We start from the raw sequence: 17,399 nt of genomic DNA, 5'->3' as shown, positions 1-17,399 counted from the left end.
GTTCCGCGGATCCCCGGTTGAAAATCACTGGCTTAGAAAGTCCAGTGGTTATATTCATAAAAAATGGTTGAGCGTTGTATATTAAGGAAATACACTGGAAGGTTAAGAGCTGGGTGAAGTGTAGCAAACCACAGCTGTTGATTTCTTGGGCTTCTGTATGTACAAAGGGCAGCCAAACCTCACAGGTCAAGTTCAGTGTAAAAGTGTTTTTGTATTCGCGAACAAATAACGTTTAAATTAACGAAACATTTTGTATTTAGGTAAAAATAATAAAACAACCGATTCACTGCAATGCTAGGTGTAATAATCGAATTGTTCCTTCTCATGTTGAGCGATCAAGTCCAGAGCTCGCGTCACCGACATTTTCACAACGATTGCTGCCTTGATTTCTATGGCAACATCTCCGAGATTGTGATTGGCGCAGAACTCGGCGATCCTCGACCAATCACAGTCATCCTCGTGACTTTGCGCGCCATCCGCCTCGTGGTAGACGATGTAGTGCAACGAATCCTCAGAGTTTGACCTTGAAACGACCTCGTCCTCATCGACCACCAAACTTCCCGCGTAGAGGTCATCAAGAAGGTCATGGGCGACTCGTTGACCTTTCTCGTTTGAGAGCATGGCCATGATAGCTTCGTCAAATCTAATGTGATTAACATAAAAGGTTTAATTTTGAAAAAGACAGTCGAGAAGTCGTTGGTTCGAATCTCACCAACACCTTATAAACTTTATGACTAAATTACTTAACCAAAATTATGCAGCTTGTATTAAAGTTTTGAACAGAGGTTTTGATAGTTTAGTACAGCGGTTCCCAAACTGGGGTCCGCGGACCTTTAGGGGTCCGTGAAGCAATTTTGCGGGGTCCGCGAAAAGGTTGACGTGCCTCTATAATCTTATTTGGCGTCAATTTGTGTCACTGAATAGGTTTAAATCAAAGTACAATTAGAGATCCACTGCCTCCATTACTATACAATAGATAGCCTTTATACAACTATCAAGAATGCAATTGTTTGCGCACTATCGTAATGTTTTCTGTCTTGTCTGTGATGTCACAAACCGTCTTTGGATGGTTGTTATGTGTAATTTTGCATACCTAATAAGCTAAAATTCTGTAAATCAACTTTCGTATTGCTAAAATACACCTTCAGGCTTAAGGTCCGCGAGTCCTCGATATAATGGCAAAGTGACCGTTTTGAAAAAAACAATGAAAAAGTTTCAAAACCACTAAGTTAGAAAGTTGTTACATTAAAAAGAATCGTGACTGCACTAGTGTACTATAAGAAACAATGGTTCATTTTTCCTATAGCATGTTTTGATTTTTATAGGGCCGCGAAATATCAAAATAATTGCAAAGGGTCCACCAGGCAAAATTTTTGGAAAAGTTTGGGAACCGCTGGTTTAGTACCACGGAGTCGATTTAGATTTTAGAAAATAGTTGTGTGACATATAGCTTGAAATATTTCCACTTCTGTTTACAACACCGTCAAATTACAACGATAAGAAGTAGTTTATTTAAGCTAGCGGATTGCTTGTTATAATTGATTTAAAAAACTTAGCAGCTTATTGCGGATCATCGTGCTATCAGGAGAATTGAGATCCAAACAAATGTTTTTTAACTAACAGGTAATGAATTCGGACATTGCTTTAAATTTTAAAATGACTAGAGATTTCAAACAATATATATATTTCAGATTTAACCTGAGAGGAAGTGGTTGGTTCGTATATTCGTGCTCCTGCTCATTGGATATTTGACGACACAAACTCCAAACCAGGCTTGGGTCGGGACAAGTTGACAGAAGCCAGATGTAATCGTCTGAAAGAAATAAAAAGTTTGTCACGTCGCTTGTTACATGCACGCTTAAAGCGGGATTCCCAACGAGCTTCGTGCAGTCAACCATAGCGCTTGTTGCATGCACGACTTTGCACGCCTAAAGCAGGTTTCCTAACGAGCTTCGTGCAGTCAACCATAGCGCTTGTTGCATGCACGACTTTGCACGCCTAAAGCAGGTTTCCTAACGAGCTTCGTGCAGTCAACCATAGCGCTTGTTGCATGCACGACTTTGCACGCCTAAAGCAGGTTTCCTAACGAGCTTCGTGCAGTCAACCATAGCGCTTGTTGCATGCACGACTTTGCACGCCTAAAGCAGGTTTCCTAACGAGCTTCGTGCAGTCAACCATAGCGCTTGTTGCATGCACGACTTTGCACGCCTAAAGCAGGTTTCCTAACGAGCTTCGTGCAGTCAACCATAGCGCTTGTTGCATGCACGACTTTGCACGCCTAAAGCAGGTTTCCTAACGAGCTTCGTGCAGTCAACCATAGCGCTTGTTACATGAACGACTTTGCAAGCTCAAAGCAGGTTTCCTAACGAGCTTCGTGCAGTCAACCACACCGCTTGTTACATGCATGACTTTGCAAGCTTTAAGCGGGTTTCCAAACGAGCTTCGTGCAGTCAACCACAGCGCTTGTTGCATGCACGACTTTGCAAGCTCAAAGCAGGTTTCCTAACGAGCTTCGTGCAGTCAACCACACCGCTTGTTACATGCATGACTTTGCAAGCTTTAAGCGGGTTTCCTAACGAGCTTCGTGCAGTCAACCATAGCGCTTGTTGCATGCACGACTTTGCACGCCTAAAGCAGGTTTCCTAACGAGCTTCGTGCAGTCAACCATAGCGCTTGTTACATGAACGACTTTGCAAGCTCAAAGCAGGTTTCCTAACGAGCTTCGTGCAGTCAACCACACCGCTTGTTACATGCATGACTTTGCAAGCTTTAAGCGGGTTTCCAAACGAGCTTCGTGCAGTCAACCACAGCGCTTGTTACATGCACGACTTTTCAAGCTTAAAGCGGGTTTCCTAACGAGCTTCGTGCAGTCAACCATAGCGCAAATTTAGAATATTTTCCCTTGCACTACTGCACGAAGTTTACACCCCGGTATATAAATCTAAATTCCTTCCGCTCACATACTTTTGATAAACTTGGCAGTGTTTTTGGCGTATTCCACGAGCGACCCCAAGTGGTTGAGTTTGAAGTAAGTTGTGCAGACCGCTAGATGGCAGGAGAGGTCGGTGTACAACTTGAGGGCGATAGAGAGGCACAATGATCGGTGCTGAGGATTCTTCTTGCTGCAAAACAAATGTAATCATAATATCATTTCGATGGCATGGGTTCGAATCCCACCGCTGCCAATTCTTTACACTCGACAGATTACATAATGTCAATTACTGTATCTGATACGAGCATGTAACAGAACCACATGTACCTAACGTGAAACAGAACCACATGTACCGAGCATGTAACAGAACCACATGTACCTAACGTGAAACAGAACCACATGTACCGAGCGTGTAACAGAACCACATGTACCTGTACATAACAAGCACGTCTCCAATTTCCTCAGATGACGTCAAACAATCCTTAGAAACCCAGTGCTCCACAAGATCGGGTCGGTTTTCATTTAAAGCGCACCTGAAAACAAAAATATTAATTTGATCGAAACCTTTCGAGCAGCGCGACAGACAAATCTTTTTTAACTTTCGCCCAATTAGAAAATATTGTCGGTTTCTGTCCTATTTAAATAGAATCTTCTAGATTTACATAAAACACAAATACATAATGTAAGCGTTTTCGACAAAGAACTCAATTAACAAATTTGAATATTTTTTAAAAACAGAAGCCACAGGTAAATAATTAAATTAACATACTCACAACTTGTGTAGATTAAACGACGGGAGTTTAACTGTCATGTTTTTGTACCTGCAACAAATCACAGAAGTTTCCCCGTCTATAACATTATCCTGAGCGTTAGAGGAATGCATAAGAGCTTCGGAATACATGAGAAGTGGACTCGGTGTTCCGGAGTAATCGTCAGAAACTTCTTTGAATCTGAACAAGTTCAAGAAAATTTCACCAAATACAAAGAAACGGATTTTGGTCCAAAGTTTTTTCAAATCGTGACATTTTTTCGGGGTGTTTTGGTCAAAACCTTTCATTCTCGGAATTAAACAACTCACAAGGTTGTGGATTCCAATCGCGCCAGGAACTCACAACTTGTCAAAGCGATAATAAAATAAAATACTATGATAAATTTATTCATGATGCATAACTGGGATCAGCCCTGAAGCGTCGATGCAGACCAGCGATCACGGCATATTCATTCATAGATCTTAGCACGCCAGGCCTATTAAAGGCGTGATAGCGAAATAAGTCGGTCACCAAGCATTCACAATGTGGCAAGGCTCAGTTGGTAGAGCGCGAGTCCCGAATGTCGTGGGTTCGAATCCCACCGCAGGCTAGATTTTTCTAGCCTACGCTTTGCTACATAGGAATGCTTGGGAAACCGGCTTGATTCGCTATAACGCCTTCAAATAACCTGGCGTACCAGAAAACAGAAATGCCTTTCTTTATCAAATCTTAAACAGAGTTGTACCCAATATTTCGCAGGACACAGTTTAAGAATTTATGAATAAAATTTAGATTTAAACAAACAGGAACCTGTTCAGCGTCTCGTGGTTTCTCAGAACTCCTCTTGGACTGTTTGCGGCGTGAATCGCGGCTTTCGAATATTCCCGGTCAGTGAAGAGTTCGTTGAACTTGTCCATGTATTCTAGAATCATCTCCGCCTCTTTTTCTTTCGAAGGGTCGTCCTCTTCGGCTGAAAACTAAAATTGAAATTGTAACAGAAATATTTGGAGTTCTGTCACAATTCAGAACACCAGGGTTTAAGGCTTTGCGTTTATTTTCTTTACCATGATATGCAGAAATTTTATACAGCCATCTATGTTTTGCAACATTATAAACACAAATTAATAAAAACATGACTATTAAATAATATGGTTAACACATTTTTTTATTTTTTCTAGACGTGACCAAATAGCTCCATTTAACACAAATGTAAAACGTTTCTTTTCTGGTCTATTCGCTGATAACATAGAACACAACTTTGGTAATACGTTACTTTTCTAAAAACATATAAATAGACGCAGGTTTTTAAGAAATTACAATTGTACTAATAAATACAGATCGATTGCAGTATTAAGTAATTATGCACAAAGCACATCTTGAAGCATGCACTAAATACTGGTGGTTATCAAACTTTTTATGCAGCGCATTTGGGAACTGGAATAGAACAACATTTTCACCAGATTTCCTACCTGACCACTTTCACTTAACAACGAAACTTGTCGTTGCAAAGAATTGTTTCTCTCGAATGCCTGTCTCATAAATTCCTTGATATCTGAAAGTACATCACATTGAAACCTTACTAAATGTTCAATATTCTCTGTTATTTTGTCATGATTTGCACATGAATTAGTTTTTTGAATTAAATTTTGACATGATTTAATGGTAATGGTTATAGCTTGACAGTTAAAACCTGACAGTTATTTACCGTGTTTTTGTTAACATTTGTTACCCAGATGGTTGAGTGGTTAGTGTCGCTGCCTCAAGTTCACAAGGTTGTGGGTTCGAATCCCAATTAAGTGTCAATAGTTTTCTATAAAACTTCGAAAGAATTTAACATAACTGCATTGTGGTAGGGAGCTTGGCATCAAAACCATTGTTGTGATGTCAATTAAACAAACTACAAGTTCGAAAAAGGCAAAAAACTCATGGAAACAACAAAATACTACACAAATAAAGTCATCAGTGGTAAAACACTTCCAGAAAGATGGAAATAAATTGCGGATTTAGTCAAACCAAGCAAAGCGTGCAACTGACCCTGGTTGAATTCTGGATCATCTCTGCATTTTTTCTTGTATGTGTTCAGTGCATCAATAGCGAGTCGAAGTCTAAGGTTTTTACGTCTCAACATCTTTCCCTCCTCTGTCGCAAGTTGTTTCGCAAGCATCCTTTCTTCTAACAGTTTCTCTGTCTGAAAGAGTTTGGAAAAGTTTAAACCATTTTTTCATGACTATAGCATAGGATCAAACCAGTATTAGATAGAAAACTAAGAAAAAAATGAGTTGAGTTTATTTCGCTTGGTGAAAGAAAACATAGCGACAGAATTGCACTAAAACAATCACCAAGCTGGAAATAGCTGTGCAACTTTAAACAATATGGATTGCAAAATAGTGAAGGGCACAATTGGTGGATCATGGTTGAACACACTGTAGCTTACAAACAATACATGATCCCTCCCTCTTTGAACAGCAACTATAATGGCATATTCTTGTGTTCAGTTTGCTAAAGCATGTCAGCTAAAACAGATTATGGTGGTTATAACAGTATTTCTTACCTAAAACAAACTGTTTCAGTTTACATATAAACAAGACATGTGGGGTTTTAGTCAACAAATGTAAATTGTTTAAATGTAAATGCATATTTTTGTGCTCAATGCCCAAGCCCAGCCATAGCATGATGCAGCAGCATAGTCAATGCATGTCTGTGAGGGGCAATGAAATGTTGGGAGGCTTTATGAGCAAAAAGTTCCATTACCCCCAAAATTAAATGACATAATCTTTTCCGAATGTGGGACCACTTGAGTATAAAATACATCAACTTATCATGGACTATTAATCTATTATACAGCTTGGAGATTAGTTTTACAAATACATTTGTATTACTTGCCTCAATTTTTTTACTGATTGGAACATAAGAAGTTTTTTGTTGATGAAGAAATTCTTGAATCCCTTTATTGAGTTGGGAAACAGCTTGTTTTAATATTTTTTCGTCAGTCCATTGTTCAACAGACAATCCTGCAAAACAACAATGAAAGGTTAGTGATGCTTCATAAAACTTTACCAAATCCAGCTCAAGTTGTCTCATTCATGCACATTTACCAGTGATACCAGTGATTTCAAAACTTTTCTACTAATGTACAACTTGGATATACTGTACAGGCTCCGTTTGCACTTGTATCAAGAATACGGCTACATTTTATCGGTTGCAATCAATGGTGGCAACCTAAGGTAATTATGATACATGAATACATGATACACAATCGCAGGTGAATGCTATTTATATTACTTTGATTTGACTCTAGTTAGCTAAGTTTTTGTACCACCTTACAGGCCTTCAAATACCACTAGGTTATTCTTAGCACAGAAAACCAGCGTATATACAGAAGCAATGCATATACAGAAGTTATACGGAACATATATCATGTGTATATTTACCACATTTTCCCCCTTACTTACCAGGTATTGGGCGTTTTTCTTCAACATGTATTGGACTTTCCAGTTTTTGTGAACTTTCTTCATTTTCATCATTTTCCTCTTTAATTTTTTTTAACTTTGCAAGTTTTTCTTCTAAAGTTTTGTTCTCATCAGTTAAAATTTCCAACCTATTAAACACAGTTGTAAAGGAATTTATACAAAACATGTCATTTTCAATGCCTTCTTATGGTTGAGGACTTTTGTAAAACATGTCATTTTTACTCAACTATTTCTTTTGGTCAAAAGCAGCATTATTGGTTGTTTTACTAAGTGATATAAAATCAGTTCATTATAATTTTTAAGCCCACACTGATGAATCTGGTTGGTTGCATACCAGTAATCACATATTCTATTTAACTGCACGAGGGTTGTGAAACTTATTTAACTATTGTTAACAAAAACAAAACCCATTATTATAAAAACTGTGTTTGGTTGCCTGAGAATACTTGGATATTTGTACGTGCAAATGTCACATTTTTTCTACATTGAATGATTTAAATAAAAAATTAATGTTACATAATAAATTTGTGATGGTATATGGACTGGGCCCCAAAAAATAACAAGAGATGCTCAAGACTTGGCAAAACAAATCAACACCTATTTTACTCCAGTAAAATTGATTGTATTAACAAGAGATGCGCTGTTGGCACAAAAGTAAAACAACACCACATGTTTTACTCCGGATAAATTAGATTCTTTTCTTACTTGTGTTCAAGCTCCTCCTTTCGCTTCCTGTATCCAGCAATAGTCACTGGGAGGCACGATAATGATTTAATCTTGCTTTGTAGAAACGCCGACTCATTATGACCATTTGTAATTGCTGTCATGCAATCCTCGTATTCACGCTTTATGTCGGACATGATGTCTTTGTAGACAGTCACATGATTTATTATCAGATCAAATGCTTCCCTGTGTGAAACACCTTTGTTATAATTACATTAATTTGTAACAACTTAAAACATTGTGTAAAATAAATAAACTTTATGAAACTAACACTATTACTGTTTGACCAAGCAAAATAAACAACTCAATCATCTCAACTCATTAAAAAAAGAGCAAAAAGTACTTCAAAAAACTTCGCTTTGGTGAAAAAAAAATTTTAATGGACCAACCTGTAGATGGCAAATTTTTGTGAAGAAACTTCATAATCGCTGCTGCCTATTTTCTTCTTTTCGCCGTCGATTAATTGTCGAACTTCTTGAAGCACAACTTTATCTTTTTCAGAGAGAATTGGGGGAAGTTTTCTTCTAGTTGTAAAAGCCCGACTTGCCAAAGCTTCGGGAGTAATTTTTTCCAACAAACTCTCAGTCGACTCATCCATTTTATAACAAAGTGTATAGCACTGTTAAAAACATCTTAAACAAACATTGTCAAAGTCAACTTTTACATCAGCAATTTATATGATTTAAAATAATACTTACACCACAAATTTTGTAAATAATTAAGTTATTGACATAAATATTCATTTTTCAACAAAGTTTATTGAACTGCTAAAAACATCAAAAAGAAGAAGAAGAAGACAAGAAGAATCTCTGGCAAGAAGAAGCTCTTTAAACTTGATACTATGCCTGGCAGCAATAGCTTATATACCGCTAAAAACATCTTTAAAAGAGCATCATCGACTTCTACAACAGCAATTTTATCAATTAATGCAAACATTTAATACACAACTTGTAAATATTCAAGATGTTACGACAAAATTTGCAAAACTAATGGCCATTAATTAATTTCTCTCACAATGCCAACGAATGTTAAAAGCCTAAAATGCAAAGAAAATCATTCACTGCTATCTTCGCATTAGGCACTATTAGTGGACGTTTTGTTTCGTAATGGACTTGTTTCATTTTAGATTAATTCTGAAGTATTTTCATTTTTGTGAAAAAATTTTCCACAGCTTTAAATGTTGCTAAGCTACTCTGCTCAACACTGCCACCTATTGTGCATGCGCAGACTAAAATATGAATATTTTAATTTGATGTCTATGAAAGAATTTAATTAAGCCTCATGTAATAAAAATCTTTTGAATTTATGTTTAAAATTTATACTGAAACTACTTTTAGATGATATATTTCTTTATATTACCGAAATCTTCAGGTATTATTCTGCTTTACCCGTTTGTAGTTTTGTCTTTACTTTGCAAATTTTTCTGTAAATAATGTATTACATTCTTGTAAAAACAACATTTTAAAATTAGGATTAGGAATTGAGCACTATAGATGAAATTTACTTTAAAAAATACTTTTCTTGAAAAAAAAACACCACGGCTTTTCTACGTCTCATCCAGTTTTGTATCGGCCATTCCTTTTCGTTGCGGCGAGTTGTTGAAGTAGCACGATGGTTCAACGTTTAACTTACAGACGCAGTTTGTCCTACAACACGCCTTCAAACAGGCGAAGGATTTCAAAAACTCCAGGTAGGTTTCCGAATTATACCTTTGCTAAAGTTTTAAGCCAAAAACCTGTTCCGAAAAGCTTCTATTTGCCGTGTTAATTTTTCCAAAAAAACACACACTTTTTATATTAATCTTACTATTTTTAAACTGTGTAAGGGCACTAATTAATTTGATACTAAACTTAAATCCAAACGCTTGTTTTATCTCAAACGCCTGTTTTATATTGATGTTATATGTCCTACAACTTCACACTCTTTTATGAAATATTTTATCTTGCAGTTGTCAGCGGTGTTTACTTCTAATTGTTTTGTTTTACAATACTTGTGCTTGTTATACAACCTGTAAATTAGCTAATAGTTTATTCGCTTGGTGCAAAAATGACATAAAAAATAAGTACCAGTTTATAAATATTACAGCTTCATTCTGGAATTCTGTTCATTATTAAAGTGTTATTGTTTTTTTTAGGTTGTAACCATATTTGCTTATGAGATGTAATTTAAATCAAAAAATACGGTTAACTAAATTATCAATATGTTTCTGTATTTTTAGGTTTTTGGCATGTTGTAATTATGATTTGTGTAGTTTATTCATGGTCATACCTTTAAAAGATTAAGTTTGTAGATGAAAACATTTTAAACAAGTTTTAGTTTTACGCAACTTACATGATTTTTAAAGATTCAAACTTATTTTAGCCTGTGGTTCCTTAGCTATGGTTAGTTACCTCCAAAGGGGCAATTTGATAATTTTCTGGATGTAATTACGTTCACTTTTGTGTCATCATAATTAAAACCCATGTTGATGTTTTCAGTAATAGCAACAGTAAAAATCTTAACACCACAACTTTAAACCTGACATGTCGATTGCAATTTTAGCATTTGCGGCTGGAAGTATTACGTTAAACTTAAACCTGTTTATATTAAAACAAACATTCAACTTTTTCATTTTATCCTGTACAAAATGATTCATTCTCTATTGTTTCTATATTTCAGGTGGGCGACTTGTTTACCTTCACACCAAGAAGATTGGGTCAATCCCAAAATGTGGCGACACCAAAAAAAAGCTGTTTGGAATTAAACCGGCCCGACCCAAGGAGCTGATGTCAATGTCGAAACGACAGAAGCGAGTTACTCGAGCTTATGGAGGATGCCTCTCCTCCGGAGCTGTGAGGAGCAGAATCATCCGAGCGTTCCTCGTCGAAGAGCAGAAGATTGTGGTGAAAGTACTCAAAGCCCAGTCCAAGAAATAAATGAGTTGCCCTTACATACATAAGATATGTGTGTGATATTTGTGAATCTGATTAATCAGGATTTGCAGGGTAGTGGTATTCAGTTGAAATGGTCAGAAAAAACAGCAGTGTACAAAGCCTTTTTGAAACAAATTTCAGTGGCACCAGAACTACAGTCAAATGCCAGTGCTTTTAAAGGTTGTGCATTGGTGGCTTGTCATTCCTAAACAGGGGCGGCTCGTGCTAGGGTGCTGCGGAGCTGCAGCACCCCCTAGATATTTTTACTTAATAAACCTACCATAATATTACCAATAACTTTCATTATTTTTATTTTTTTATTCCTTATCAATATATAATAAGCATAATTTCCGCCCTAATCACCTTTTTTTTCATTAAAAAAATTTTTTTTTGGAAACACTAATGTATATCTATGCTGGAACTGCAGCTCCAGTTTTCTGACGTTTCGTGACGTTTCATGACGTTTTGCGGTTCTGCGCATGCGCACTTTGAAAAGCTTCATGCTGGGCGAAATAGGCAACAGGGGTTGTGACTTTTTCGTGACACTTGTCACTGTTAGTGACAGGCGTCAATGACAGGGCTGGGGTGTCACTAAATCAGTGACAGGGCGCCATTAAATCAGTGACAGGGCAAAATCAGTGACAGGGCAAAATCGGTGACAGGGCGTTCTTGCGTTCTTGCTTGCGATAGTATGAACACAAGCGAATTTATTAGGTCTTTGCTTGTAAGGGTTTTCTTTAAAAATTGCAAGCAGCAAAGGTTTTAAATCTAAATTTCGTGCAAAAATGTACCTCATGACTTTTTGGTAAAATCTTTAAATTCTGCAAGCAGCAAAGGTAAGTGTGTTTTTGAACTTTCATTGCCTGCCAGGCAGTCTGATGAGCTCTAACAGGGCGAAAAAGGTCAATCAATTTGTTTTAAGTAGTTTTTTTTTATTATGTAAACATGTCTAACCTCTGTTTTGTGCCACATTGTCATATCTGAATATTTAACAATATGTAATGTTATGTGCAAAAAGAGGAGATTATCTGAGTTTCCAAACAAAAAAATGTTTTGTACACATGAAGACCAACACGTTTAAAGCTGCTCAAAAAAATAGTGCATCTAGAATTTCCTAGATCAGGACAATGTTACGAGTGGTAATGTTTTTTACCCATTTAAACTGATTCTGCCATATTTACACAAAAAATTGTTGATGTTTTTTGTTTTATTTTTTTTTGCAGACAGCCACAAACATTTAACGATTGGAAACCCAAGATTTAAAGATAACCAAGATTAACACAAGTATTTGGTTGTTGTTATTGGTGTTTGTGGTGTTGTATTTAATTGCACCTTTGAATTGTGTGCACATATTTGTAATTGTCAATGTCTACTTGGAGATTTAACTTTATACATTATATAACCAGAGATTTTAAAAAATACTGTGTTTCGACAAAATAAAGAAAAAAACAACTGCAAATGAATCACCATGTTTCGAGTTTGTTAAAAGGGGTTAAATGGCTAAAAAAACAAAATTAAGTTTAATATGGTTCATTATTTTAAAGTTATTTTGTGGCCAACTTAGCCAATTATATTCGCTCTGTGCGATAAATTTCTAAGTGTGTTTAAATTGGTATGGATGTTTTATGTGTTTGTTAGGTTAGGAATTCCATAGGTTCTGTAATTTAAATAGCTTGTTACCTGGTAAACAATCAAATTCATTGAGTTCGCAAATTTCATTTGGAAACATGGGCAGGAAGAGTCCAGAAGCTTTGATGAAAGCTGACCAGAAGCAGAAACGCTCTACTGATCTTTCACATGTATGTGTTCGAGCAATCAATAATTGTAGTTCTGTAGTGAATAATGTATTATTGATTCAATAATTCTTGTGTATAACAGTATTTTACTTTAAAATCTCTTATTTGTTGAAATATTTTCAAGTCCGAGTCAGAAAATGCTCTTTTTGTTCATTCTACAAAAACGTTTTTATTACACACAGTGATTTGTTACCAAATGTGTTATTTCAGGATGGTGTATCAGCAAGCAAGTCAATATCTTACAAGATGCACGTGTTTTAGACTCTCCACAGAGTATGAGGTGTGTTGAAGGTTTAAATGGTTCAGTAAATTTAAAGTCCATTTTTCAATGGTTTTACTAGCTCTGCTGTAAAATATTGTCATGTGATGAGTTTTATCAAAATCCTAAATTTAACTATAAGCATGCACTAATGGGTTGTGCAAATTTTGTTTTAGTTAAGCATTTGCAATTGCAAGCACATACTGCGCATGACTATTGGTGAACGTCATTCAGTTGTCAACCCACAAAGATGGCTCTGCAACACTTGCCTTACAACTGAGTCTGTTTGGACATGTCTAAGCTACCCTAATGTTGCTTGTGGAAGGTAGGAACCATGGTCAAAACACAAAACAAAATGTTCTACAGTCTATAAAAATGAATAAATAATGTGTGGACTGTTGTGGATGACCATTTGAGTATTTATAAAATGGTATATAACCTACAGATATATCCATGAACATGCATTAAACCAGTGGTTCTTAACCTTTTTGGTGTGGTTTCCCATTAAAGTAAATCACCAAGTTCGAATTTCCCCCTCTGTTATTTTTATAATAATGTTTTGTGCCCAACATTAACAAAAAATTATTCTTTAATCAAAAAAATTTTGTGAAGTGATTTTGTTGGGACCTTAAAGGTATACTGCAATCTTATTTATATGTCATGTGCTTGCAATAGTCATTTATCGCATCACAATCAACAGACCAAATGCATTTATTCGTGAACAATAACAAAGTCATTGATACTTTTAGTAATGTCTGTGACGTAACAAACGATTGTTGGATTTTTATGCGCCTTGCAAAACTAGGTGAAGTTAATCTTACATGTTGTTGCGGAAAATATTGTATTAAATTAACTTTCAACGGTTAATTTAATAAAAAAAGCCCAAGTTTGGTGACTTCTAACTCACATAATTTCCCTCTAAAAACATTAAATTTCCCACTAGTGGGAAATTTCCCACCGGTTAAGAACCACTGCATTAAACCATTATTTGGAATCTGGTCATCCATTAGTGATTGATGTCAATGAACTCTATGTATATTGCTATGCTTGTGAAGAATATGTTCTCAATGACAACAAATCGGGGAACATCAAGGTGCTACGTGAAACTTTACAGTTAGGCAAATTTGCGTTATTATCTTTTTTAAATTGTAGTTGTGTCAGTCCAAACAATTCTGTGGCATGGTTTCTTGGTCGGAAATTGCCTGGAAAATAATTTATGTTGTATCATGTGACAAAAAGTATTAGCTCATAAATTCTGTTTGTAAAATTTCAATAATATTAAGTTAAACAATTTAGGCTGCTTTTGTGCAGTAGGTAAAATTTGAACAGTTTATGTATTGTGTGCCATAGTAAATATTAAAACTTCAATCAGAAATTCTTAACATTTCTCCAGGCAATTAGATACCAAAACTTTACTGGCACAACTCGTAGTGGACACACACTGAGGACAGCCACAATAAGTGCAGATGAAGATGTTCAAATGAGGAGAAGATTACAGCAGCAACAACTTGATAGAGATGATAGACTTTTCACTGCCATTTGGCATTCAAGGTACTTTTTCACACAGTAAAAGTGCACAAAATTGTGTTACTCCAAAAATTCGATGCCCAAATTTGCCAATTTTCATAAGATTACATAATTTTTATTTTTTTTGTCTTTACTATGTAGGTTTGTTCGACAAAGAAAAACAGAAACTGGCAGAACTATGTTCGTAACAAGGACCAACACTGTCAGAGTGATGACGAACAACCATGTGCTACAGTCACACTACAGTGAAACACAGAACTACAAGAAGACTTCATTGGAAAACTCGATGACCACCTTGAAACCTTGTCAGAATTAAAGATCTGCAACAAGTTAATGCTGATTTTCCATTAAACACAGAAAGGAAGGGGATTGATACAAGGTTAATAAGGGAAATTACACTTGATCCTGTTTAAGGTGTTTTACCAGCATTATCTGTTGTGTGGCAGTGCAAGGTCTGATTATGTGGAAAAAATCAATACTGGTGTCTTATTTCAGTAAAACACCATCTCCAGACTGTTCTGTATTTACTCTATCCAAATTGAATACCACATTTCATTTTTTTAGGTGCTCGGTCATTTGCAAAAGTTCTGCCGATGTTTACTTGCCGTTCGTGACATCGAAATGGATGAAACCACTGGGTGCTACGAAGATCCACAAGTTTCGCCATCAAGCAAGTTATGAGTCGCTGGAAGAAGGTCCACCATAGAAATAAGAGCCATGGCATTTTAGCAGGCTAGTCTTTTGCCAGAAACAATCTATTCGAGCAACTGTTTGTATACAGAAAATTCAGGACAACTCAGGTTTACTTGTAGTAGGGATTTGACTTGAGGACTCAAGTCTAAATCAATGACATTTCTTGGAAATAAGGAAAATAAACTTTTTAAAGACCTTGCCTTTCAAAATAAGGTCAAGTCTTCGAAATAAGAATAGGATGGCGACCCTGAGTATAAGATATACAATATAATTAAGGCAAGTTTAAATCGTTTTATGTAAACAAGGCACTAAACTTTACCAGTTTTAGTTCAATTCCACACAGACTATTAAGATTTTACTTATAGCCTCACTCGTGTTGGTAGTGTACCTCACACTGTGCTTCATGGACAAAGCGCCTCATGGCGATATCCCTGACATATAACTTCTCAATATGGCTGTAGACTAGCCTGCTAAAATGCCATGGCTCTTATAAATGCAAAGCTTTGTTTCATTTGGTATGAAAATGTATTGGTAAGACCATTAAATATTTTCTAGTCTTGGCAATGTCCTGTTTGCTTATAAATTGTGATGTTATGGATGTGTGTATTGGTTTATTCTATTTGTTGTTTTCTTAACTGAAGTCTGTCCACGCCAGATGGTAGATATGGTCATGTAAATGTGCCATAACAGCTCCAGTATTTAACCCACTGGCAGCCCAAGTTATAAACCTTTCTTATAATCCGACACACTCCGGGCTGGTTGCTTTGGCAGTTTTGACAGCCTAAAACAATGGGTGGTACTAAATACTGCATGTTACCGTATGTTATTCTGCTTAAAATACTGCATGGTATGTGAAATGTGAGAATACAAGCCCCAACAAGGGAAAATTAGACCAGATTATAGCATTGTTTTAATTACAAACCTTCACCCAACCAGAATAGCTCTAACCGTTAGCGCTTTCAAAAGTTCGCAAAACTATATTTTTGTAAAGGCATATTCAAGTCCTTTACAACTTCCTGCCATGTTATAACATGCGTACCATGCGGTCACATGCGGTATTTAGTACCACCGGAAACAATCGCCTATCAGCGTTACAATTTAAAAGTGTTGATTGGGTGATTGTGGTTTGATTTTTTATTATTTTGCACGTAGCATCCCCCCTAAGATGGGTATTTTTTTTTGAATTTTAAGTGTCAATTGCATTGTTACAGGAGAGTATTAATCTATATACTGAAAGCTAGAGAATATCGTGTGCTTGCTTAGCTTTTTAAGTTCTTTATCACACCTTGTCTTCACTTTAAGCATTCATAAATTCGTTGTTTTTTGTTCAGTAATAAAAGCTGTCTGAAATAGTTTGTCATGCTTTAGAATTACTGTAAAAGTTTTTGTACCAACACCAATATTTTTGGAAAACTCAAAACAAAAGCTAGTTAAAACAAACTTGAGTCATTTAACACAGTAAGTCACTGCTGTAGTCCGGGGACCCCTGGGGCAATTTCTCCCATCTATCTTGATTCTTTACTAGTCTGTTGTATTCCATGATCTATTTTCCTGTCCACCCCTGAACATTGCCAAAGCCAGTTCGTTCTGGGCCTGCCTTGTCTTCTTATTCCCTCGTCGGTCCTGTGCATGATGGTGATGTAAGAGTTCTATGGCGACATGTTACATGGCTAACCCATTAAAGCTATGTTAAACAAGATTGGCGACAGTATGCACTCTTGAAATACTCCAAAGTCTTAAACTATTTTAGTGCACTTCCATTGGTTAACACAGCATTGATGACCTTTATATTATACAGTGATTTGATCAGGAAGAGACTGATACCATGTTTCTTCATGGTGCTCCACAGGGCCTCTGTGACCAAGTTCTTGATGGTGGTCTCTTTTTTTCACCTAGTATTCAATCTGTTAGACCAGTGGTTCACAAGACTGTAGACTGTACCATCATGTCCTTCCCTTGTTTGTTCTTCAGATAAGACACTCTTGATTTGAGGTATTAGTTTACCTTTTTTGGTATCATGACTATCAAAGATTGTGTCCACGTGGGCCACACTTATCTCATATGTATTCAAGATCTCCTGTGTTATCCAGCAAGGCTGCTTTCTGGTTCCAGCCTTTTCCAAAGTTTTCATCACAGTCGCATTCATGATTTTAGAGAACTCAGATGTTAATTCTTGAGCATTATTTTCCAACAGTGCATCAAATCTGCTTTCAATCTTTATTTCAAACCCCTTTCTGCAAACTGGCTCTTCAAACGACTAAGGAAAAATACTCTTTTTTTTCAAAAAATATAAATCAGTGACAGGGCGTCAGTGAATCAGTGACAGGGCGTCAGTGAA

General features: G+C 36.4%; 2 protein-coding genes across 5 annotated transcripts; one reads left to right on the top strand and one right to left on the bottom strand.

The window, feature by feature from the left end:
- Positions 1-191: 191 nt before the first annotated feature.
- LOC145213687 (clathrin heavy chain linker domain-containing protein 1-like) lies at positions 192-8,529 on the bottom strand. Its single transcript, XM_080082048.1, has 12 exons — positions 8,264-8,529; positions 7,857-8,060; positions 7,134-7,279; positions 6,565-6,692; positions 5,716-5,869; positions 5,151-5,233; positions 4,492-4,658; positions 3,754-3,882; positions 3,364-3,465; positions 2,965-3,122; positions 1,699-1,813; positions 192-643 (listed from the first exon to the last, which is right to left on the bottom strand). Exons 1-12 carry the CDS (start codon positions 8,470-8,472, stop codon positions 295-297), a joined length of 1,944 nt encoding a protein of 647 aa, XP_079938174.1. The 5' UTR covers positions 8,473-8,529; the 3' UTR covers positions 192-294.
- An 883-nt stretch (positions 8,530-9,412) lies between these two features.
- LOC145213506 (large ribosomal subunit protein eL34-like) lies at positions 9,413-16,414 on the top strand. Of its 4 annotated transcripts, none has more exons than XM_080081810.1 (9): positions 9,413-9,564; positions 10,533-11,622; positions 12,010-12,070; positions 12,425-12,585; positions 12,793-12,862; positions 13,018-13,166; positions 13,897-14,392; positions 14,510-14,747; positions 14,933-16,414. In XM_080081810.1, exons 1-2 carry the CDS (start codon positions 9,486-9,488, stop codon positions 10,787-10,789), a joined length of 336 nt encoding a protein of 111 aa, XP_079937936.1. In that variant the 5' UTR covers positions 9,413-9,485; the 3' UTR covers positions 10,790-11,622; positions 12,010-12,070; positions 12,425-12,585; positions 12,793-12,862; positions 13,018-13,166; positions 13,897-14,392; positions 14,510-14,747; positions 14,933-16,414. The 4 variants fall into 4 exon arrangements, with proteins under 4 accessions (XP_079937936.1, XP_079937935.1, XP_079937934.1 ...); XM_080081809.1 differs by having other exon boundaries at positions 13,785-14,392; XM_080081808.1 differs by having other exon boundaries at positions 13,018-14,392.
- Positions 16,415-17,399: the final 985 nt, after the last annotated feature.

Source organism: Phallusia mammillata, chromosome 2 (assembly GCF_965637545.1).
Source record: "Phallusia mammillata chromosome 2, kaPhaMamm4.hap1.1, whole genome shotgun sequence".
In the NCBI taxonomy this organism is placed as follows: Eukaryota; Metazoa; Chordata; class Ascidiacea; order Phlebobranchia; family Ascidiidae; genus Phallusia; species Phallusia mammillata.
The sequence above is the reverse complement of the archived record's forward strand: the minus strand, read 5'-3'. Positions and strand labels throughout refer to the sequence as shown.